General features: G+C 38.0%; 1 protein-coding gene across 2 annotated transcripts in view; it reads right to left on the bottom strand.

Moving 5' to 3' along the window:
• Carf (calcium responsive transcription factor) overlaps positions 1-21,339 on the bottom strand; it is a 33,167-nt gene extending 11,828 nt beyond the window's left edge. The window contains exons 1-11 of one of the 2 annotated variants that reach the window (XM_087902385.1): positions 21,238-21,339; positions 18,329-18,447; positions 16,435-16,659; positions 15,722-15,842; positions 14,618-14,747; positions 11,844-11,928; positions 10,558-10,747; positions 9,230-9,350; positions 5,167-5,310; positions 3,094-3,327; positions 162-324 (exon numbers count right to left, since the gene is read on the bottom strand). In XM_087902385.1, the coding sequence (XP_087758511.1) occupies positions 162-324; positions 3,094-3,327; positions 5,167-5,310; positions 9,230-9,350; positions 10,558-10,747; positions 11,844-11,928; positions 14,618-14,747; positions 15,722-15,842; positions 16,435-16,659; positions 18,329-18,403 (1,488 nt within the window). In that variant the 5' untranslated portion in view covers positions 18,404-18,447; positions 21,238-21,339. The remainder of the gene's footprint in view (positions 1-161; positions 325-3,093; positions 3,328-5,166; positions 5,311-9,229; positions 9,351-10,557; positions 10,748-11,843; positions 11,929-14,617; positions 14,748-15,721; positions 15,843-16,434; positions 16,660-18,328; positions 18,448-21,237) is intronic. The other variant, XM_087902386.1, reaches the window with a different exon arrangement.
• Between the last annotated feature and the right edge of the window lie 4,195 nt (positions 21,340-25,534).

The following is a 25,534-nucleotide window of genomic DNA, read 5'->3' as shown; positions in this document are numbered from 1 at the left end:
TAGAAAATTACCTAATGTACTTTCTTAAATCATAGCAATTGAGATGGTGTAACAGTAGCCTTTTCTATTAAGTATTACCAGAACTACAGAATTGCTAATGCATTAATGGGAGCTGAGAAAGACTCTAATGAAACAAAACAAAGAAGTGGGTGTGATCATACCGTTGCTGGAATAATCTCTGGGTTATATGCCACATCTCCAGTCCTCAAGGATTTCTGTACCTCATGGATATGATTTTTTATATCATTTACAGTTGGAAAAAAGGATAAATTATGTCTTTCAGGTACCTCATCAGGTTTGAACAGCTCTCTTTCCACAAATTTTCTGTGGAGGATATAAAATAAAAATATAACTGTAATGATGCACTTATAGACTGAAAGTTTTTCTTTCAAATATAAGCTTTTATAAAGTATGATTCATATTTCTATAAACAATTCATATGTATGCAAATAATTTTGTAAATAATAAAATATCAGCCACTTTAAATTTCTTTCTGTTCATTAAAACATAGAATTTGCCAGGCGTTGGTGGCACACGCCTTTTATCCCAGCACTCAGGAGGCAGAGGCAGGTGGATCTCTGTGAGTTCGAGGACAGCTTGGTCTACAGAGCGAGTTCCAGGACAGGCTCTAAAGCTACAGAGAGAAATTCTGTCTCAAAAAAAAAAGAAAGAAATAAAGAGAGAGAGAGAGAGAAAGAGAGAGAGAAAGAAGGAAAAAGAAAAACAAACAAACCAAAGGTGAAAAAAAGATGCTATTTTTTATTTGTGTTTGTTTGTTTGTTTGTTTTTCAAGAGAGGGTTTCTCTGTAGTTTTGGTGCCTGTCCTGGAACTCCCTCTCTATACCAGGCTAGCCTCAAACTCACAGAGATCTACCTGTCTCTGCCTTCCAAGTGCTAGGATTAAAAGCTTGCACCACCGCCACCCAGCAAAAGGTGCCATTTTAATTGGTTCAAATCACACATATTACAGAACTTCAACATTTTATTTTGTTTGTTTGTTTGTTTCAAGACAGGGTTTCTCTGTGTAAACTACACGGGCTGTCCTGGAACTCACTCCGTAGATCATGCTGGCTCAAACTCACAGAGATCCACCAGCCTCTGCCTTCCAAGTGCTGGGATTAAAAGTGTGTGCCACTACCATCCAACTGAGCTTGGACATTTTTATGAATTAAACTTGGACCACAATCCTCAATTTGAACATTATAATGTTTTTAAGTGCTTACCATATCAGACACAATTCTGAACACACTACAGGTATTTCCTTCAACTATTACTGTGACCATGTGACCCGGTGTAAGAATCAATTCCACCTTACAGATGAGGGAGTTGAAGGCTGGACAAGTTGAAGTTGCCCTGAATTATATACCTGTTTAATAAGTAAGAAAACATGGACCTATTTCCAATTTGTATATGTAAACATCATGTTACACTGCTTCCAAAGGTACCAATTAATACTACATGAAACTTGATGGTTCGAATATTGTAAGACAATAAGATTTCGGAAGGCAAGATAGTGTAAGAAAAGCAGCATTGCTACACAGTTACATGTTTGATACATTTGTGCTTTATGTATTACGTTTACTAGATCTGCAGAGTTGCATTACTTCTCTATTCTCGTTGAAGCTCTTTTTAAATAATTTGAAATAAATAGAATAAGAATTTTAAAAATTTGAAATAAGTAAAATAAGCCAAATTTTAGTAAATAGTGGATGGCTTTACTAAATTTAGGTTTTGTTCTGTAGGCAACTCAATGAAAACAAATGTTAAAGATTCTAAACAGAAAGGTTATACGGTGACTGAAAAGTAATGCTTGTCTGCTCACTGTAGCTGTGCACACTTTGAATCCCAGCACTCAGGATGCAGAGGCAAGTAGATCTCTATGAGGCTTGGTCTACATAGTGAGTTCCAATCTAGCCAGGGCTAAACAGTGAGACCCAATCTCAAACAAACAAAAACTAATTCTTATAAGTACTCATTTTGTTACTCAGATTTCAGTACACAGTAAACAAAAGGAGCAAAGTATCATAATATTACACACAGGCTATAGAGCCAGATCCAGGTTTCAGTTCTGACTCTGTCTTTCAAGGCAATTACTTAGCAATTTTTAATTTCCATTCATTTTTCCATGTGTAAAATAATATATTTAAAGATTTGGCAGAATATGTGATATGCATCTATCAATCATTTTATTACAATAATTATCATTGTAGTTAATCTGGATAGTTATTCATCTAATAAAAAAATTCTTTTTTCTTTTTTCAAGACAGGGTTTCTCTGTGTAGCCCTGGCTGTCCTAGAACTAGCTCTGTAGACCACGCTGGTCTTGAACTCATAGAGATTCACTTGCTTCTGCTTTCTGAGTGCTGGGATTAAAGGTGTGTGCCATCACCTCAAGCCTAATGGAACTTTTATTTGTAGTATTTTGAAGTATCTTTAATGGGTACTCAAGATAATTAATGTTGTAGTGATACATAACATATATATAATTGAATATAACACATTGTTATAGTAAATAGTTTAACTTATCATCTTTTTAAAAATCAAATATTTTAATTTTTGAGAACATCATACATGTATATATTCTATTTTGATCATATTCATTCCCCATTACAATAAAATTCTATTTAATTAAAATAATTAAAATAATTACTTTAATCTAGGTTTTTAATTTTCTGATTCTATACATTTTTATCTCAAAAATATGTATCATGTCATTCAATTCATTTCGGGAATAGTGACTCACACCTGTAGTCCCAGCACTTAGTTACCTGAGATAGGAAGATTGCTGAAAACTGGAAGCCAACCTGGGCTATATAAGCGAAATAAAGGCTAGGAAGACCTTAGCTAGTAAAATAAAATAAATTCATCACGTAGAAATAGTCTAATCTGCCAAAGATTTAGTGTCTCAAATGAGCATTTAGAATTATATTAAGAAATACCATATGAAGCTTGCCAAGCATTGGCTGAAAACAATGTTCACAGGTGAGATGCAGAAACACACTATGTCCCTCTACTAGCATATGTCCTGGAAAATCAATGCTTAGTGTATCACTTAGGCAACCAGTGTAAAAGAAAACGCTGCTTCTCCTGTACCTGAGCTGCTTCCTCACTGCATACACTTGTCCTACTCCCTGAGACACTAATTCCTGAATCTTATGCGCTACTTGCGGGTGGAGACGTGAGGGCAACGCACAGTTCTCATCTCTGACTACAGTTTCCTCTTCTTCAAGAGAAGACATAGGAAAAGGAGATGGTGACAGAGAGAGGCCACGAGTCTCTAATTCATGATACTGATGAGCTTGTTGTGTAGGTAACTGCACATACCATCTGATAAGAGAAAACATTTGAAATAATTAAAATTTAAATATTAAAATTTGATTAATTCAGACAAAAGTGGGAATCATAATTACTTAGGCTAATATGCATCAAGAGAGGGAATAATCTTTTAAACAAAAATCACATATGATTATGCTATGTAAAATAAAATTTAAAATGTCTTATGTTCAACTCCTCTAAGATTGACTTTATACTCAATTAAAAAGGTAACTTCATAAACTTTTACTATGACCCTAACATTAAGGCAATGTTTACACATATATGAGAGTAGAGGGATTGCTCAGAAGTTAAGAGCACTTGCTGATCCACATGGTAGCTCACAACCATCTGTAACTCCAGCTCCAGGGTCCCAAAGCTTTTTTCCAATTTACATAGGTACCAGGCATGCACATGATACACACACAGAGAGAGAGAGAGAGAGAGAGAGAGAGAGAGAGAGAGAGAGACGCATACACACAAATGCATACAAAACATAAATAACATTAAATAAATGAAAAATAAATTAACAAACAAACAAAGCATTCTCAATTCTTGTTGGCCCAATGAGTAAAAAGAGTCAACTAAAATGTGAATACATCTCATGTACAGTAGTGCAAGGGATTGATACTAAGAAACTCAATCAATCTGGTAGACTACTGCTTTAATTGATTTTTATTATTGTTGTTGCTTTTGTTTTTGAGACAGGGTTTCACTATGTAGTTCTGGCTTGCGGGGAACTTGGTATGTAGACCAGGCTGCCTTTAAACTCAGAAATTCACCAGCCTATGCCTCCTGAGACCTAGAATTAAAGGTGTGGATCACCATACCCAACTTAAGAGACATTTTTGTATGAGAGAGAGAGAGAGAGAGAGAGAGAGAGAGAGAGAGAGAGAGAGAGAGATTGGCAATTTAACTGTTGGCAAAGCACTTGGATAGAAAAGTGCTCTATTGAGCTACACACCAAGTCTTTTACATTTATTATTTGTGTGTGTGTATATGTGGGGGCACATATGTGTCAGCATGCAAATGTAGAGGTCAGAGAACAACTTGAAGGAGTCAGTTCTTGCCTTTTATCATGTGGGTCCTGGAGAGTGAACTCACTGAGCTATCCCAGTGACCCCCTGTTCTTCTGTTTGATATAAACCGATAAAAACAAAAGAGAGCAAGTTGTATAGTATGGAGCTGGGGAGAGAACTCAGTTGTTAAGAGTATTTGGTATACTTCAGAGATCCCAGGTTTGATTCCCAGCATATACATGGTGATTCACAACCATCTATAACTCAAGTCCTAGGGGATCCAATGCCCTTTTCTGACTTCTATGGCATCAAAATGTGCATGGTGCACATATATACATGCAGGAAAACCTATTAAACACAAAATAAAATTTAAAAATCTAATATTTTTAAAATAAAGATATTAGAGCTACATATTTTAAAAATTGAAGGGTCTAATTATTGACTTCATTTTTTTAATTTTTATAAAAGATCATATAAAAGTGTTCCTTATATTTGACCTCATACAATAATAAATTCTTCACCTGAATTAACAAATAAAGAACAGTAAGCCAGAAATATTATAGTTCCTTCTATCTAAAACATGAAGCAGAAAATGAAATTTTACTTAGGGCTTAAAATTCACAGATGGCTCTCATAGTAATCAGCAATGTATGCTTTGAGTTGTACACAATTTTTACGTAATAAAGTCAATAACATATACAATAGTAAATAAGTTAAATACTGGTGAGGTATCTAACTTATAAAACCAGTCCTTAATGAAACAATTGAAAACATAACTATGAGTCCTTGTTAACGATATTAATCCGAAAAGGAAAGAGCTGTATGAATGTCATACCGAAGAACACCCCCAGCATCCACCAGGTTCTTCTTCAGCATGGTGAAGGCTTTCTCTTGCTCCATTCTGATGATCTTCCTGTCAATCTGGGGGTCTGTAGGCACTCTATATTCAGGGAACTTCTGTACCTTTTTAATGTAAATCCTTTATGCAATACAAAGAAGAAACTGTTCATTATAATCTCAAGAAATACCTAACATCAATAAAGAACTCAAAGAGAAAAGTTAGAGAATACTGAATTTAGTATTCAGAAGCTTATAAAAGTTGTCATATTGCGTGCATGATACCTATAAAATTAACAATGATCACAAACTGAGTATAAATATCTAAATATAGATAATCCTTTTGAACCTTTTTCTCCTTCCCTGTCCTGGAAGCCATAATTTGCATTTGATTTATTTTACGGATCTTCTTCCAGGCTGATCGCCCTGAAACTCTCATTACCTAAATTCATTCATACAACAAAGACATGTAATTTTTTCTCTTTTTTTTCAAGACAGGGTTTCTCTGTATATCTCTGGCTGTCCTGGAACTCATTCTGTATACTAGGAAGACCTTGAGCTCACAGCAACCCACCTGCCTCTGCTCCATCCCCCCAGTACCGGGATTAAAGGTGAGCACCACTGCCTGGCCAATAACAACACATAATTAAGCCACTCATGGTAGCTTTAATTCCAGACAGGAGGATCTTTATGAGTTCAAGGCCAGCCTGATCTACATAGCAAGTTCCAGGACAGTCAGAGACTGTTTCCCAAAAAGAAAAAAAATTATATTTCTCTGTTGAAGAATCTCTCTGTATTTTCAGTCAAGCACAAACTACTTGATCACATTCTAGCTATCTCATGAGACCTTAAATTTAAAAAAAAAAAAAACTTTCCTGTTTTATGAGTATGGGTGATTTGACTGCATGCATGTTGTGTACCATGTGACTGCAGAGGTCAGAGGAGGGCTTTACAGTCCCGGGACCTACAGTCAGAGATACTTGTGAAACACCATGTTGGTGTTGGGAATTGAACCCAAGTTCTCAGTAAGACCAGTCAGTGCTCTAAAGTGTTGGGGTATCTTTCCAGTCTCCTAGAATTTTTAATACATTTTACTTACTTACTTATATTGTGTACTGTGTGCACACCTGTCTCTGTGCACTCATGCCACTTCTTTCTCTACCCTCGAGTGCTGAGATTACAGGTGTGCGTCTGTGTGTGTGTGTGTGTGTGTGTGTGTATGTGTGTGTCTGTGTCTGTGTGCGTGTGTGCACGTGCCTGAGGATATGTATGCGTATGACTTCTGGAACTGGTGTCACAGATGTTTGTGAGCCACCATGTGGGTGCTGGGTTCTCCACAAGAGCAGTTTACCACTGAACCATCTCTCTGGCCTCCACACAAGTCTTCTAAAACATGAGAATGCTTAAATTTGTGATATATGTAATGCTAAGATACAACTCTTCAGTTATCAACCGAGTCCAACCATAATATATTGCCTTTGTTTTGTTTGACGAAGGGTCCTTGTTGCTAAGGTTGAACTAATCTTGTAGGCTAAATTTGTAGGCTCAAATGACTCTTTCCCCTAACCTCCCAAGCACCCAGGATCACAGGTATGGGTAGCACATTCAGCATATATACTCTCTTCTTTTGAAGCGCTGCTGATTTGGCCTAGGGCTCTGTGCATGCTACACGCCTGAGCTATCTGTACCACTTTCCTATCCCCCAGCCCAATATGTCTTTAACATTTTTCATTTTACTAACAATTTTGAACATTTTCAATGTCTAAGAGAGTATAGAATATTAAGAAAAAAATCCTTCATTGATTCACATTTTTTAATCTCACCCAGAGCAATGACAACCTAGGTCTCTACCTAAAAATTACTATGGCTCTTATACATTGCTGGTATGAGTGTAAATTGGTAAAATCTCTTAGAAGCAATTTTTCTTGGTCAACATTTTAAAAATATATAACTTTTCCCTAACAATTACCATTATAGGCATTTATCCTACTTATAAACTGAAATGAGGTTATTGTTGTGGTTTTGATCTAGTACAGAATTTGTCACTAGGTATATTGGTAAACATCTGTAAGTCCCATAATTAAAGAGGCAGAGGCAGGAGGATGAGAAATTCAAGGCCGCCCTTGGCCACACAGTGTGTGTGAAGCTAGGCTGGTTGACATGAGATACTATCTCAAAAAACCAATGTTTTCATAGCTTACATATCTATCCATAGAGGATTAATTAAATGGTATGCTTTAAAATGGAATATTACACAGCTCTTTAAAAGAAAAATTACCCATATGCCTATATGAAGTCACTTTAAAGATACACTAGAAATGAAAACAGCAGAGGGTTTAGTGAGTCGTGCATGTCATATGAACACCAGTCAGCAATTTGGTGTCTGTGCATTAGATAGTGTGGTGGTCTGAATGTAACTGGCCCCCATAAGCTCAAAGGGAGTGGCACTATTAGGAGCTGTGGCTTTGTTGGAGTAGGTATGGCCTTGTTGGAGGAAGTGTGTATGTAGCATGAGGGCCGGCTTGTTGGGGTTTCCGTCCCGCCCAGTACCCCAACAGCCGGCAAATCCCAAAGAGAAATTACACACGTTGGGCGCCATATGTAACATGAGGGCTGGCTTGTTGAGGTTTTTGTCCCACCCGGTACCCCAAAGCTGGCAACTCCCAAGGAAAATCACACACAGGACTCCATAAGGTTATAAACTGATTGGCCTATTAGGTCAGGCTACTTATTAGCTCTTATAAGTTATCTTAACCCATTATTTTTATCTATGTTAGCCATAATGGCTCCGTACCTTTCTCAGTTGGGCAAGTTACATGTTGTCTCTTTAGTGGTCTGCGCAGGAGTGGCGAGAGAGCTTCCTGTGTCCCAGAATACTCCCAGTCTCTTTGCTCCACCCCTACTTCCTGTCTGGCTTTCCCGCCTAAACTGCCTGCCTGGCCAATCAGTGTTTTATTAAAATATGATTGACAGAATACAGACAATTCTCCCACACCATGTGTATCTGTGGAGGCAGGCTTTGAGGTCTCATATATACTCAAGCCATGCCCAGTATCTCAGACTACTTCTTGTTATCTGTGCCAGATGTAGCTCCCTCTCCAGCAGAACTGTCTGCCTGCATGCCGCCGCATCCCATCGTGATAATAGACTGAACCTAAATCACCCAATTAAATGTTTTTGCTTTGTAAGAGCTGCCATGGTCAGGCTGGAGAGATGGCTCAGAGGTTAAAGCACTGTCTACTGTTCCAGAGGACCTGAGTTCAATTCCCAGCAACCACATGGTGGTTCACAGCCATCTATAATGAGATCTGGTGCCCTCATGCACTAAGGACACTGTATGTAAAATAAATAAATAAACATTCAATAATGTTTGAATTAACAAACAAACAAATAAATACATAGATAAATAAATTAGATAGGTAGGTAGGTAGCTAGGTAGACAGACAGACAGACAGACAAAAAAAGTTGCCATGGTCATGGTGTCTACTCATAGCCATAGAAACCCTAACTAAGATAAATATTCACTATGGTCTTTCAGGCAGCAGCAAAGAGGGAACACTATTGCCTCATTTTAAGGAAAGAAAACATTAGCAGGCTTTACTGACCTTTTAGGGTAGAAGAGGATATGTGTATATTCCTACATATACATATTCATATACAGAAAATCTTTGTAAAATGACACAAAAAAACTGTTAAGAGTTGAGGCTTTGGGCTGGAGAGATGGCTCAGAGGTTAAGAGCACTGGCTGCTCTTCCAGAGGTCCTGAGTTCAACTCCCAGCAACCACATGGTAGCTCACAACCACCTATAGTAATATTTGGTAATATTTGGTGCCCTCTGGCATGGACATAAAGGCAGGCAGAATATTGCATACTTAATAAATAAACAAAATCTTTATTAAAAAAGAGTTGGGGCTTTAATGAGAAAGATACAAAACAGTAGTGGGAAAAAGAACTTAGAACTCACATAATTGGACTGCTTAAATTAATAAAAATGCTTCTATTTACTATTCAAAAATAAAACTTCAATGTAAAAACATAAAGTAAGATAAACTAAGCTTACCTGGCTGGGCATGTAGCTTTGTAGAGATGGCAAGACCTGCTTTCTTGTTCACTGATTCTCTTTAACTGAAAACCTTTCCTCCTTGGTCCATACTGACACTCCATTACTACAGCTCGACTACCTGTAGCCCAAAACCAACAATGATAGTAATTTAGGTGTTCATGTATTCTAGACAGATCTTTAACAACTTGGTTGTGGCAATTTCAAACTCTATACTCTTAATTACATAATCTTATGGAGCAAAACATCAGTATTTCTTACTAAAATGCAGCTTTTATATTCTTACCTCTATTTTTGATACATATGAAAATTCCCATAATTTTATTTTTCTTTTTTTGATACAGGGTCCACTAAGTAGCCTTGGCTGTCCTTGAACTCCTACAGAGCCTTCTACCTCTGCTGGATTATAAAGTCAAGCCTCAGTACTCCTGGCTGAGTTTTTTGTTTGTTTGTTTGTTTTGTTTTGTTTATATATCCTTGGTTGTCCTGGAACTTCCTAGTAAATCAGACTGGCCTCAAACTCAGAGATATTCCTATCTCTACCTTCTGAATGCTGGGATTAAAGGTATATGCCACTATGCCCGGTCTAACCTGGATATTTTTTTAAAGTCTGGAAATACTAAGCCAGGGATTGCATGTAGAGAAGTTTATAACATTGTCAACAGAAGTAAAAATCAGCACATTAATTCTTTTTTTTAATTTATTTATTTATTATGTATACAGTGTTCTTCGTACACACCAGAAGAAGACACCAGACCTCATTACAGAAGGTTGTGAGCCACCACCTGGTTGCTGGGAATTGAACTCAGGACCTCTAGAAGAGCAGTCAGTGCTCTTAATGTCTCTCTGGGCCTTCTCTCCAACCACCCCGCCCCCTACAGCACATCAGTTCTCTATGAGTAAATCTGAAGCCTTAAAACCTCAAAAAACAAAGCTTCTGGAACTTACTTGGCTGTAGAATCTGTTCTAAACCATGAAATTTTATGTGTCTGTCCATATATCTATCATCTATCTATCTGAGCGATGATTTGTTTCTGCTAGTAAGACTATTAAAGAATTACTTTTGATTATGTAATGTTGTCTATAGGTCTACTTGGAATTTAAAGTTCTATTTATGAAGTATTATTTATTCAGTGTCATAGAGTAAAACAGTTTTATGACGTTAATTAGTTATATTTGCTATGTTTTCTTTTTAGTTTAATATTCATTTTCAGCAATTAAAATGAAATTCTTACCTACCAAAATGAAATGTATGCTCTCACAAAGAAATCACGTGTTTACAATAGAGCACAGATACTGCGGAGTCTGTAAGTACTGATGAGGAGTACCTGCATTGACAAATGGGATTCCGTCATAGGGAACATACTGGGACTTCCACATCAAGCGCGTGGCAGGTTTGGCTGGGCTTGGAGACTGGCGAGTGCCCCAGACACTCTGGGTTTGCTGCTTGTGAAAAGTTAGGATGCTTTCTAATTCAGTCTCACTCACACAGTAGCCACGGTAGGAGTCTCCAATTTTCTGTACAAAGGAGTGAACAGTTAGTTTAACAAGACAGTTATCTAAGATGAAACAGCATCAGTTCACTTCCTCACCACTGGCCTGTACAACGGTATCATCAAACAAATGCAATGGTGTATAATGTCACATTCACTGCCATATGTAAGTTTTAGAAAAGAAAACTTGGAAGAATATGTAACACACCCATTCTCTTGGGTATCTAAAATTCTACCCCTAGATCAACTAACACAAGTTTAAAGCTAGCTTTGTCTGCATAGTGAGTTATCAGGCCAGCTATGGCTACATTGTGAAATCATCTCCAACAAACACACAGTCAAAACAACAATAACAACAAAAGCCAGCTAAGTATTGAGTGAAACAAAGAAATCAGTCTAAAACTTTGAGTCTGGATATCTAAGGAAATGGTGTTTATTAATGAAACAGGCAAAGAATTTAGGAAGCAGAACTAATATGGTTGCAGTGAATTTAAGGTAAACTCTTAAATAAAACTTCCAAAAAGACGCTGGAGATCTGGGACAACAGTAAGAATTACAGAACTGGTGATAAAGGGTTGCAAATTATTTTATAAACACGAGAGCTGAAAGTCAACAAAATAGGTACAATCCTTCAAAAGATAAAATGAAGACAAGGTCAGAAGCAAATCTTGAGGAATTTATATTGAGACTATAAAAAAATAAATGCAAACAGAGAGACAAAGAGAGAGGAGGTAATTCAGTGCAAAAGTAGAAAGGAATGATAACAAGGAAAGTCAGCCACAGAGAAGAAATGGCAGTGGGGCCAGAAGAGCTTTTTCTCTGTATTTCAAGGAGAGGGCTTCGTGCAGCCCAAGCTGGTCTCAAACTCATGTAGCCAAGGAAAATTTTAAACTCTCAATCCTCAGCCACCACCTCCCAAGTGCTGGGATTACAGGCATGCACCACACAATAGGCAAAACTTCCTCTTTACCTGAGCCTTTATCTTTAAAGAAAGAAACAACAGGTGAGCTTAGATTAAGTATAAATGCATACAGAATATGACAGATGCTGACTTACTATTTGTATGCAAAAATATTCAGTCGGGGATGAAATGTGGCCGTAACCAGGTAAATGAAACCCACCTCACAACTCCTAAGACGGCAGGCCCATATAGGTGTGTTAGAAGAAAGTGGCTGCAGAGGAGACGGCAAAGATTCCTCAAGCATTCTGGGAGAGAAGAGTAGATGTAAATACACAGTCATGCACACACACAAAACATTTAACTGCTTCGTCTTTTTCTTTACTTCATAATATATGTGTAATATTGTAATATATGGGCACACATGTGCATAAACATGTGTGCATATGTATATCAAAACCAGAGGTTGACATCAGATATTTTCCATAGTCACCCTTAACTTTTCAGGTTTTTTGTTTGTTTGTTTTGTTTTGTGTTCAGACAGGGTTTCTCTGTGTAGCCCTGACTGTCCTGAAACTTGCTCTGTAGACCAGGATGGACTCAAACTCACAGAGATCCACCTGCCTCTGCCTCCCAAGTGCTGGGATTAAAGGTGTGTCCCACTACCACACCATCTGGCTCACCTTGTTTTTTAAGACTGGGTTTCTCACTAAACCTGGAGCTCACTAACTCTGCAAACTGGCTGGCTAGTGAACTCAAAAGATCAGTCTTCCTTTGGGCCCCACTTCCCAGAGGCCACAGATAAGAACTACTACCCCTGGTTTTGAACACAGAGCCTCATACTTCGTACTGAATGCTTTACTAACTAAGCCATCTCCCCACCTCTTTAAAAAAAATATTTTATGTATCTTCATAGTTAACCTGCATGTAAGTATGCGTACCACATGTGACTGGGGTCAGAGTGGGCACTGAATTCCCTGGAACTGAAATTACAGTGGCTGGACGCCGCTATATGGGTGCTAGGAACCAAACCCAGGTCCTCTAAAAGAACAAGTGCTCTTAAACACAGAACCATCTCTCCAGTCTCTGACTCCTTTTTAAAAAACAAACAAACAAAAATTTCTATACATTTATGTAATGCTAGATGTATTCCATGCCATTGATTTATGTTTTTCTGGTCTCTTCTAGAAGTCTCTTTTTTTCTATAAAACCTTCTATTCTGCTTTAGAAACAATTTCTTCCTTTTCACAAAGGATCATCTCAATGAGCTCTTAATTGCTGAGCAGTGTCTCCTGCCGTAGTAACTTTCCTATTGGTAATCTCCATTATAGTTCTTGATGGGGCTAAAGGATAAAGCAATAAACTCTTCTTAGGTGTGGCCAGAGGTGACGTATGAAAATGATTCACCACTCTCTTCATTCAGAAAACCCTACAGAGTCATGTAAATCAAAAGGCTCAGATCTTGAGCTCATTTTTAAAACACCCAGGGAAGTGTCCAGACCATCAAGGACACACATATGTCTAAAACCATGAATCATTTGTAAGGTGTTCCTTTAAAGAAGCAATGTGCACCATTCTGGCAGAAGAGTGGTCGAGCTGGCGGTCATGCTCAGGCCACACAGTGGGGCTAGCCAGAGCCAAGAGCTGTAGGAACTCTGCCAACTTCTAAGTATATCTTCCATTCCAATTATATATTCCAGATCTGGAGAAATAACCACAGGATGAGTTCAGGGACCCACCGGTTCTACTGTGAGACAGACTTCACTAAAACTCCATTATCATCTTGACCTCCAGAGCCCCTGCTTTAACTGGAGGACTACAACGCTTCTAGGGATTTCCTAGAATCAGTATCAATTCAGAACCAGTATGCAAAAGACCCTGGAAGGTTAATTACTTCCCCAGTGTACACTTACCCTGGTAAAAAGCCATCCGTCACTCTGGGGAAATGTAGGAGAAAGTCTCATAGCAAAATTCTTAGGTATTTTAGCAAGGTCCTTTCCTAAGGGGAACCTGTCCTTCTCTTCATTCAAGGGGTTCTGTGTCTGCAAACTTGATCAAATCTGAAAATTGGTTTAGTGACTGAGATTCCTTCTTGCCACCATCCAATGTAGACTTTCATTTGTCTGAGAATATGTTTTCTTATACAGATCAAACAAAAGCACAGTAGATTTATTTCATTCCTGGAAACACCATGACTGTTTAGCTAGTACCAAAGGTCCACATAAGCCATGCCACCACAAAAATCATTTTGCCTGTGCTGCACATTATGGGTCAGGCCATTATGGACATGGCTTTGTCTATGCTGCCCATTGCAATAACTATACTCACCTTACCAAATGATAAAAGAAAGGGTTTACTTTGACTTACAGTTTCAGAGAGATAGAGTCCCTCATGGCAGAGAAGTCTATAAGTCTATAAGAACATGCCTATAAGAGCAGATCTGAGCAAGCACTTCTCAACCCCACACAGGAAGCAGGGAGAGACAGAGAGACAGCAAGAAGTGGGTCAAGGTTCCAAACCCTCCACACCTGACCCCAGTGACTACTTCTTCCTGCAAAGTCCTATGATTTCCACAAACAGAGACACTAATGGGGACTAAAGTGTTAGAAAAGGTGAACCCGTGGATGACCTTTCTCAAAGCATCATGTCCACCATCCAGTTTTGTAAAACAAATACCACAAGATTTTAAAATCACAGATTTTAAATCACAGATGACTACCAAACAGTAGTAGTGTGTGACTGCAACACCCCATTCTCACTACTGAACAACTCAACTGCACAAAAAATGAATAAAGAAACACTGAAATTACGCGTCATTGCAGATCAAACTAACTGATGAGCCTGACTGACAGCTACAAAACATTCTACCCAAACAAGGGACAACACACGCTCTTCTCAACAACCCACGGAATTGTCTCTAAAATAGCTCACACATTAGGACACAAAGCAAGTCTCAACAAATACAGTAAAGACAAGTTCCCCCTTCCCATGATTCACCTGGTTCCTGACTTTCTGGGTAGCACAAGGGATGCTTGTGAATGAAGAATACAATTACTGGCACTGGCTTCTAGAGTATCTGCTCTTACAGTTGGTAAGCTTCTGTCAGTGGGTTTCTCTTCAGAGGCATCTTAACAACAAAAATAAGAAACATCAGTATCTTGAATAACATTATGAAGGTTACTTAACTAGAATTACATCACTTAAATAGGAAAAAGAAGACTTGTTCTGAAGTTAAAAAAAAACTTTAATTAAGTTATTGAGACTGTCACTGATAAATTTAATTACTTTTAAATTGTATTTTATTTAAAATTTTAAAATGCAATTTAAATTGGATCACTATGAAATTTTGTAGTTAACTTTTTATACTTATATTTAACAGCAATATTGTTATATTAAAGAGTTTCACATGTAATACAGAAACAAAAACTTACTTATACATTGTGTTTATAATGTTCCTGCAAACCATGTTTTGTTTTAACTTTTAATGACTATTAATAAAGACAACAAATCATAAAGTTAAAAAGAACTATGTATAAAAGAGAAACAAAACAGTGTAGCAATGATGTTAAAAAGAGATTCAACTGTATTGCAAAGGGAAGAAAGAAAACTAATAGGGATATTATCAAATGGGCAAAAAAAATGGGTGAATGGGAAGACTGAAACAAAGGAATGAGGGAGGAGGAGAAGATTCAAAAACAGATTAAAAAAAGAATGGGTCACAAAGCTAGCAAAAAATCAATAAAATAGAAATATAAAAACTCCTGTATCTAGGTACTATTTTGTGCTATTGTTGCAATTTCATTGCTGTTTCTATAATTAAGAAGAATTTATTTTATGCTCACTGGTTATTTGGGAGGAAGCAAGAGTCAACCAGCCTCATAGAATTCCAAAATGAAATAGAAAGCTAACCTAGACAGGAGTTCAAAAACGAACTTAAGATTTATTGGAGCTAAACTAAAAAAAAATGTTTCCTAATTACTTAATTCACAATGTTACCTAAAGAGATAAACTTTAATATGGATGTCCATGGGAAATTTTCTGGACTATCACCTTAACCTTTAAAGCACTGTCAATCCCTGCTCCCATCCCATACTGACTCACCTTGAGGCCTAGTCACATCCACCAGCGGCTCCCGAGGTATGATCACCTGTGCCATTCCTGTCTGGGTGGGTGGGATTACATGAACCACCTGTCCATTTTCTGAAGGGCTGGTAGTGATCGTCTTGGAGACATTAAAGAAACGATAAGCCATTCTGATTTACCAGGGCTACTAGGTTATTGAAGCAGACACCTACTTCTAGGATGGCCTTATTACTTCACTCTGCAGACACAGCACTGAGACTGCCAGTTTCTCCAAAGGTCCCACAGTGGACAAGTGCTGAAGCTAAGATTCAAAACAATCAGTTTGACTATAGCTGACGGTCTTAAGCACCGTGTGATCTTAATCATGACAGCACATGCATGAAGTTTAATAACACAGAGAGGGCAACGACAGCTTGGGTTATATAAAATCTTGTCTCAAAAACAAAAAGTAACTTACAAGCAAACTTTAGCATCTAAGCACTAGCTATAGACCACACCCAGCTCATCTCAGACACCAGTGTGCCTGACACGAGAGTAAGGACTGCTTTAAATATTATTTGTAGCCTTTGCACTCCTAAAAGGAAAAATACCCATATTGAAAAAAAACAAAGTCATAGAAAGAATATTTTCAATATAAAGTATAAGTCAATAGTATCAAGAAACTAAGGTCATTTAGTATGATTAATAGATATTGTTAAATATAACACTCATTAGCTATAAAATATACTCACCATTTGTGCATTAGAGTCTCCCAACGAGTGGAGATCATATTGAAGAGGCTGCCCATTTGGGTCTAAAAGATGGAACTGCTCTGCATAGAGGGCCTGTGTATCAGTCAGTGTCTCTGGCAGATCCTGAGATGTGAGGGGATCATCTGTTTCAGCAGTAACAGGCAAAATGGTAGGGGGCTCATTCTGTCCAAAGGAAGGATCCCCAGAGTCCATACAAGTTATATGCTTTTGAAAAGTCAAAAAATAAATTATTAATTAAAAAATTACATCAGTCTTTGAAAAATATACCATATTTTTACAAAGGTTTTCTTGTTGTTATTGTTGTTGTTTGGTTTTTGATTTTTTGAGACAGAGTTCCTGGCCATGGAACTTGCTCTGAGGACCAGGCTGACCTCAGTGTCTCTGCCTCCCTAGTGCTGGGTTTAGAGGTGTGTACCACCACTACTCAGTCTATTTTTACAGTTTTTAAAAAGACTGTATAATAAACATAGAAGGACATTTACATTTCAGTTCAGTATTCATTTTACTACAAGAGATTTTTGTTTTGTTTTGTTTTGATACAGGGTCTCTCTATATAAACCTAGCTCTTCTGGAGATACGTAGACCATGTGTGGCCTCAAACCCAAAGACCTGCCTGCCTCTGCCTCCTGAGTGCTGATATTAAAGATGTGCACCACTATGCCTGGAAAGTTTGGGTATTCTTAGTGATGGATATTGAACCCAGGACCTTCTACATACTAGGCAAACAATTTACCACTGAGCTACATTGCAGCCCAAAGTATTTCTTAACACAGTGCTTCTCAACCTGCCTACATCTGTGGTCCTTTAATACCATTCCTCATGTTATGCTAAACCCCAACCATAAAATTATTTTCAATGCTACATCATAACTGTAATTTAGCTACTGTTATGAATCATAAAAATCTGTGGTTTTGGATGTTCTTAGGTGACCTCTATTGAAAGGGTCATTCGACTCCAAACAGGGCTATGACCCACAGGTTGAGAACCACTGTCTTGAGTGATAGCACTGACTTACATATGTTTTAACTTTTTATTTTCCCAGGAATGTATATGGAAATGATTAAATATAATTTTATATATATATATATATAGTGCAAAAATTTTATGGTTATATCTAAGTGTAGGCTCATATTTCAATATGGTGTGGCAGCCAGGCTCTGAAGCCATAGGGTCCATCTGAGGTAGTCACGTAGCCCTGCAAACAGGCAGTCACTGCCCTAACAAAAAGTCAGGATGTTGTTGCTCTTTTCTTTGTAATTTGGAGGATGCTGATTCAAGCCTACGTGACAGGTAGCATACGCAGCAGACAGGTAGATGCAGACCTGACAAAAGGCCATTCACCTGGTTACCTAGGAGACAAAATGTTAGTGTATTTCCCCGCTCAGTTTATGGGTTGGTATAAAAGCTGCTTGGAGAATAAACGAGAGGAATTCTTCAGGATGTGAACTCAGGATTTCATGATGGATCACTGAGAATCTCCCACCCGATTAAGCCATGTGAGTTGTGTCTTGCCAGTCAAGAGAGAGAGTTTATGTTGGGGTCTGGTCTATAGAAATAATTTATGGTCTAGGCTAGAACTGGGCCCAGACATCTAAGCATTATTTAAAATTTCTATATTAAAAATTAAATATATGAGAGATATGTAATCAAAACCTTTCTGAAACAGAGTCTCAAATATGCACCCCAGGCCTGACCTTCAACTCTTGGCCCTGTGCTGTGCCTCCTGAATGTCTGGAAAACAAGTGTGTACCACCATCCCTGGCATATTAAAAATCTTGTATGACTTGAGTAAAAGACTGTCTTCAAGCATGAAAAGTTGTTAAATGCATGGTGTTCTTCTTAAAACCAGAAACCCTTGCAGTTGAATCCCTACCTCGGATTCCTGAGCTCCTCTTTCGGACTCTTTCCCATCGCTACAGCTGGCTCCTAACAAACGCCGCTGTTCCATGCTGGCTTCATATTCAGTCTCATTTTTCTCCTATTAGTTAACAGCTGAAAGAGTAAACATCTGGTCAACTGTAGTACTAACATTTTTATGGGGGTGTTAATCCTAAATAAATCTTTCATCTTCCATAACCATGGCACCTTACACAATACAGGCAAAATAATTTCCACTCTATAGATAGAAAATTACTGTTTTATTAATTAACTTGCCAAGGCACCATAATACATTTAAGGCAAATAAAAGGCAAATAAAATGTTAGGATTACATAGTTCCCTCAATTTTTTTTTAGTGGAGACAAGGTTTCTCTGTGGCTTTGGAGCCTGTCCTGGAACTAGCTCTTGTAGACCAGGCTGGTCTCGAACTCACAGAGATCCACCTGCCTCTGCCTCCCGAGTGCTAGGATTAAAGGCGTGTGCCACTACTGCCCGACCCTCATTCTGTTCTTAATTACACTCTACATTGGCTCATTAAACTTGAATTTGTGATATAAAGTTATGTCAGATTCACTGCACAATTATTTAATGCAAATAAAAGTTTATTTTCAGCCAGACAGTGGTGGCACACATCTTTAACTCCAGCACTTGGGAGGCAGAGGCAGGAGTATCTCTCTGTGAGTTTGAGGCCAGCCTGGTCTACACAGTGAGTTTCAGGACAGCCAAGGCTACATACAGAAAACCTATCACAAAGAAACAAAAAACAAACAAGACTAAAAGAAGAGTGAAATGGGGGCCTAGAAGATGGATCAGCAGGTAAAAGTCCTCTGGTCTCCACATGCACACATACACGCATACATACACACACACACACGAGAGAGAGAGAGAGAGAGAGAGAGAGAGAGAGAATAAAAAGTCATGAAAATGTTAATTCATTTGATTGAACCCCACCATAAATACATATCAAATATGTTCCCCTTTATAAATAAACACAATTTTTGTCAATGAATAAAAATCTATGAAAAGGGAAACAATAAGTATCTAATGAATAAAGTTAAAAATGGTAAACACAGAGAAGAAACATATATTAAACTCATACTAAATATTACTAAAATAAACAATGAAGACAATAACAAATCAATATTACAAGTAGTTCTCTAGGGAAAGAAAACACTCATCAAGAAAGAGTGAGAGAAATCATACATGGTGGTGCACGTCTTTAATCGCAGCACTCAAGAGGTAGAGGTAGAGGCGTGTGATCTCTGTGAGTTTGAGGCCAACCTGCTCTACAAAGGGAGTTCCAGACAAGGCTATACAGAAAAACTCTGTCTCAGAAAAAGTTCTTGGAACTTTTGGAGAGACCAAAAAAAAGAAAAGAAAAGAAAGAGTAAGAGAGGCTGAAGCAACAGCTCAGTGGTTAAGAGCACTTGCTGCTGCTCTTTCAAAGGCCAAAAGTTCAGTCCAAGCACCCACATGGTAGCTCACAAACTGCCTGTAGCTCCATTTCCAGGCACCAAGCATGAACATCATACACATGTATAGATGTAGCCAAAACACCCATGGTGTAGGACAATTCTATATTCTGTCAATTATGTTTTAAATAAATGCTGACTGGCCATTAGCCAGGCAGGATGTATAGGTGGGACAACCAGACAGGAAGTAGAGGTGGGGCAAGGGGAGTAGGAGAATTCTCGGAAGAAAGAAGCTCTTTCTGCAGTCCTTCCCAGACCACAGAAGAAGCAAGATGTGACCTACCCCATAAAAAAGGTACCAAGCCATGTGGCTAATATAGATAAGAATAATGGGTTAAGTTATAAGAGCTAATATGAAGCCTGAGCTAATGGGCCAATCAGTTTATATCTAATGTAGACTCTCTGTGTGATTTTTCTCTAGGACTAAATGGCTGGGGAACTGGGCAGACAGAAACCCCAACAAGCAGGCTCTCATGTTACACACCCATATACATATAATTTAAAAATAAGCATTTTTTTACCAGGTGGTGATGGTGTACACCTTTAATCTCAGCAGTAGGGAGGCAAGGAAGGCAGATTTCTGTGAGTTTGAGACCAGTCTGACTTACAAATAAAGTTCTAGGACAGTCAGATCTGTTATATTGAGTAACTCTGCCTCAAAAAACCAAATTAATTAATTAATAATTATTTTTTTAAAGAATAGGGAAAAAAACACAAATCAAATTAATATCAGGAATAAAAAGGGACAAACTAAAGTAGACATTAAGGTGAAGATATTATGGGCAGTTCCTAGAAAAAAAGAAAACTTACCAAATAAATTCTAGAATTATAAAGGCTGAACAGTCCAATACATGTTTAAAAACATTGGAAGTGAAAAATCTTAGAACAAAATGAGTATCAAGGCAAGACATTTTATAAGGACATTTTTAGAAACCAAGCAACTATAATCTTGCATCAGCTCTTTGAGACTAAAGAGGGATTACTCCTAATTCATTCTATAAGAAAAGAAAGAACACAAAGGAAGAAAATTCAAAACTAATTTCAATTTTATATTTATCATATTTTCTAGTTTTTGTTATGACCCTTTGGCATCTTTGGAATCTCACTGACCAGGGAAGGACTGCTCTGATCCAGACTAACCAATTCCTAGAGGTATAAAAGATGCTCTCACAAAACTAATCTCCCTATGCAAACAAGTTCAAATACTAGACTCCCACAGCTAGCTTCATTATAGACTCTGACCCTCTGGGACAGCACTCCCAGCTTTAACTTCTGTAAGACCAGTTATCAGTCAATACAAGCCATAGTCCAATAAGTTTATTCAAACTTTCTGATCTTAAGTCAGCTTAGTCTGCTTAGGCTTCTTTGCCCATTTTTTCTCTCAAAAACCACAAGCAAGGTTCTTCTGCACCCATGTGTTCCTGCCACCAACCTTGGGTTACATTGTGTGGTTCTCTGGGGTACAGCATGCCCACTCCTTTTGAGACCTGTGAATAACAGGCTATCTTCTCTTCATCTGTTGGTCTCACCATACCTAAATGAAAAGAAAACCATAAGCATATGAATGGAAAACACCCAAATATAATCACAGAGAGCAAACTCAGCAGATTGGACTTAGGAGATGGCTCAGTGGGTAAAGGCGCTTGCTGCCAAGCCTCGTGGTCCATGTTTGAGTCCTGGAACCCAGATGGTGGAAGGAGAGAGCCAGGTCCTTTAAGCTGTTCTTTGGCCTCACATGTGCACAGTGGTGTGTGCTTGAATAAGCACAAGCATGCACATGTGTGCACACACACACATGCACCATCACACTAAATACGTCAGTAAATAAATAAAAAATGTAATTATTAAAATCTCTAAAACCTGAAAAAACAGCTAAACAGTTAAGAGCACTTAGCTGATTCCTTGGAACCATTTTCAACTTAGAGTTTCTGGTACCTACGGTAAGGTCATTGTGGCCACAGACAGAACAGATATTCTTATTTCAGCTTCTGACATATTGATAAAACATGGCTGATATCTCCTTTCATCCATCCAAAACTCTTCCTTACACCTATTAGGTTTTGAAGAACTTAGAGTGTTCTTAAATCTTTAAGCAACAGACACTCATTTTTCAATGATTTTAACTTCAGACAAATAATCTTAATAAACAAATAATCTTTCTCCTTTTCATGTATCTCTGCCAGCATTTGTTTGTTTTGATTTTAACCATCCTGACAAGAGTAATATAAAATCTCATAGTAGTTTTAATTTGAATCTCCCTGATAGCTAAAGATGCTTGTTGAACATTAAAAAAAAAAATTCTTAGTAATGTTTTTTTTTCCCCCTGTTTAGTTTCTGTCCAAGATAATTTAATTGGATTATTTGGGGTTTATTTTCTGGTGCTCATTTTTTTGAGTCACTTGTATATTCCAGATACCAGTCCTCTGTCAAATAGTTCGTACATCAATTCACAACAGCTATGACTGCATGCATAAGACAGGATTAAGCCAAAGTCCAAGAACCAGAAAGAAGTGAGAGTCATGAAGTTCCACCCCCAACTGGGGAACAGTTGGGAGCTGGTGGCTCCTGTCCCTCAGGGATTCGACCCTGGAGAGGTTACTCAGACTCCAGTGGATGGCCCTGCACTAATGACCCAGGTACACACTGGCAGCACTAAGATGACTCAGTGGGTTTAAAAAAAAAAAAGGCATATGAAGTTGAGAGTGACCAGAGGTGAGAAGTTGGAATGGAGAGAGGGGATGGGAACGGTGAATGGATTTGGTAATTTACATAGTTAAAACATAAAAATTTAAGAAACAAAAAGACAACTAATGAATTTAAAAAAAAAGCAAAGTTTAAAAAGTTATTACCTTCAGGCAGTGGCTCAGGTTTCAAGCTCGGGTTCCTACATTCTGTTAGCCTCAGAAATGCCCTTTTATGTTCATTGACAGTCTTCCTCTAGGGCACTAAATTACAGTAGTGCTAGCTTTGTTCACGTGAAAACTGTAACTATGTCTTCAGGGCAGCATGTTCTCTGCAAGGAAATGGTAGTCAATGTATATTTTACTCTTTTACACACAAATAAAACTACTAAATTTCACGGTATATGTTTTATTTATTGCCAGGCTGATATGGTAGGACATTATTCTGCTCAGTTGAAAGAGCTAGTCAGACATCACTTATGCCCTAGAAGAGGCGACTTGACCCTTGTCCTGCTTCCTTATCTACAATTAGACGTTTATTTTAGGCCCAACAGTCTATACAGTCTGTTAAGTATCGTTGAAACAAAGATTTCTGTAGCCACATGTTTTTCCCCCTCAGTGAAAGTAATTACCAGTAGAGCATCTTTGAAAGCCACGAGTTGAAAATAGAACGTTTCTATAACTACAACCTCCAATCCTAGAGCTGACAAATGTATCTTGTAAGCAGGAAGAACCAGGACTGGGGAACAGAAAGAAGCATTAAAGATGGAGTCTTTGGGAGCTAGAGAGATAGCTCAGCAGTTAAGAACACTGGCTGCTCTTCCATTGGACCTGGGTTCAATTCCTAGTATCCACATGTTTGCGTCATACAAACGTACATACACAAAAACACATTAAGCAAAAATAAATTATTTTTTAAAATGATAGAGTCTATTCAGTAATTTTGGGGAGCTTGCTTTTCTTTTTCTGGGAAAGGGCCTTCATGGATGTTCCTATCACTTTACAAAAGTGGATTTTATTGTGTATCAAAAGTAGAGGGTTCCAGGCTGGAGAGATTGTTCAGTAGTTAGGAACACTGCTTTCGCGGAGGACTAGGGTTCAGTTCCCAACACCCATGTGAAGTGGCTCCCAATACCTGCAACTCTAGCTCCAGGGGATGCCACACCTTCCTCTGGCCTCTGTGGGTCTGTACTCGAGTGTATAAACCACAAACAAGACACATACATATACAAATAACTAAAAATCATTTTTTAAGAAAATAAAGGTTTGGAAGAATCTTATTGTTTCTGTTTTTACTTTATAACAGCTATTTGACTGCTTACACATGGTAAATGCATAGCAGAGGGCTAGAGACTAATCCAGACACGGATGTTTCTCTATAAAGGGCATTACTTGGGATATGGATGTTTGACTTTGATTAACAGCAAGTTTATGTGTCCAAGGCTTTAAGGGTAATTCCTCAGGTGTACTTCCCGGAAAACTGTCACCATCAATCTTGTATTGCTCCCCTAACCTTTATGGATTAAAACATATCCCCTAAAACTAATAACCTAAGTCAGGTGTGGTGGTGCATGTCTTTAATCTCAGTATTGAAGAGGCAGAGGCAGGCAGCTCCAACTTAAACATTTTACTTCTTCGTAGAAAAGTTAAGGATCATGTTTACCACTTTTACCTATAATTGTGATTTCTACAGCTCCTGCCCTGCACACACACAGACATACACACACACACACACACCTTTTAATTTCCGTGCTCTTTGAGAGCTTAAAAATTACTGAATTTTACACAGATTCCAAAGGGACTTTATTAGCTGTTTAAGGGTAAGCCAAACACAGTGGTGCCCCACCCTCTTATCCTTGGGAGGCACAACCTCAGCTCATGTGAATACCTGGAATCAGGATTCCTAAAGTGAGTACAAACAAATGATAGCTAATTTATAATTAAGCAGAGAGAAAGAGAGTAAAAACAAGTCTTAACGACATACTTCAGTAAAACTTCCATGATGTCGTCTCTGAAATAGCTTGTTTATTGTAGATGTTACTAAACTAGCCTACAGCTTTTCTTTCCAAATTAAAAATTCCATCATTTGACTTAGAACACTAAAACTTCTCTTTGGCACATGTGAGCGGCCACTATCATCACCTTTGCACTTACTGAAATACAGACTGTGATACTGACTTAATAACCAAAAAGGTAAGTATTACCAACAGGCGGGCAGTAGAGTGGATACTGTCCCTGGACATGATACCTCTGATAGCACAGTGCAAGACATTATGTTACTTACTGAGAAAGACATACAATCTAAAACTCATGAGTTATTCCTAGGATTTCTGTTTAATATTGACAGAAGGTAACTGAGACTAACACAAAACTATGGATAAAAGGGAACTGTGGTAATTCTAAGATCCCATAACTTGGGCTATGATATAGCTCAGCAGTACAGTGTTTGCCTGGAACACATAAAACCCTGAGATTAATTCCAGAACTTTAGATTCAGGTTCAAAACAAACAACAGCCAAGTGCGGTAGCAGGCATATATAATTCTAGTATTCAGGAAGTAGGGGCAGGGGGATCTCAAGTTTAAAGCAAATCTGGGAAAACACAGTGAATTCAAATCCACCCTGACTACATAGAGAGACTGAGACCCTTTCTCAAAACAAAAGATTGCAACAAAAGAAATATTTTTCCCTGTTGGGGGTCCTCCAGATAACTGTGAGTGTTCATGAGAACCACAGTAAAATGAATCCCAAAGGTTTTCAGTTGATATTAACTAAACTTTTAGGAAACCAAGACACAAAAGCATTAGCTATGTTATCCAAGCACCACCTGGATACAATGAAGACACCCAAGTCACTGTTGGAAGAAAAAAAAAATCATGCTGGATATTCTACATTTTGCAAGACTAGTAACTAGTTTTTCCTTAACTAAACATCTTAGCCAAATAAAAACATCTTATTAGTGAATCCAAGATTTCTGCTTTGCAAATTGATGTCTTTCCTTGAGTAATTCAGGTTCTGCATCTTCCTAATCATAGTTCCGTTCAAATTA

Source organism: Myodes glareolus, chromosome 27 (genome assembly GCF_982192425.1).
Source record: "Myodes glareolus chromosome 27, mMyoGla1.1, whole genome shotgun sequence".
NCBI classification, from domain to species: Eukaryota; Metazoa; Chordata; class Mammalia; order Rodentia; family Cricetidae; genus Myodes; species Myodes glareolus.
The sequence above is the reverse complement of the archived record's forward strand: the minus strand, read 5'-3'. Positions and strand labels throughout refer to the sequence as shown.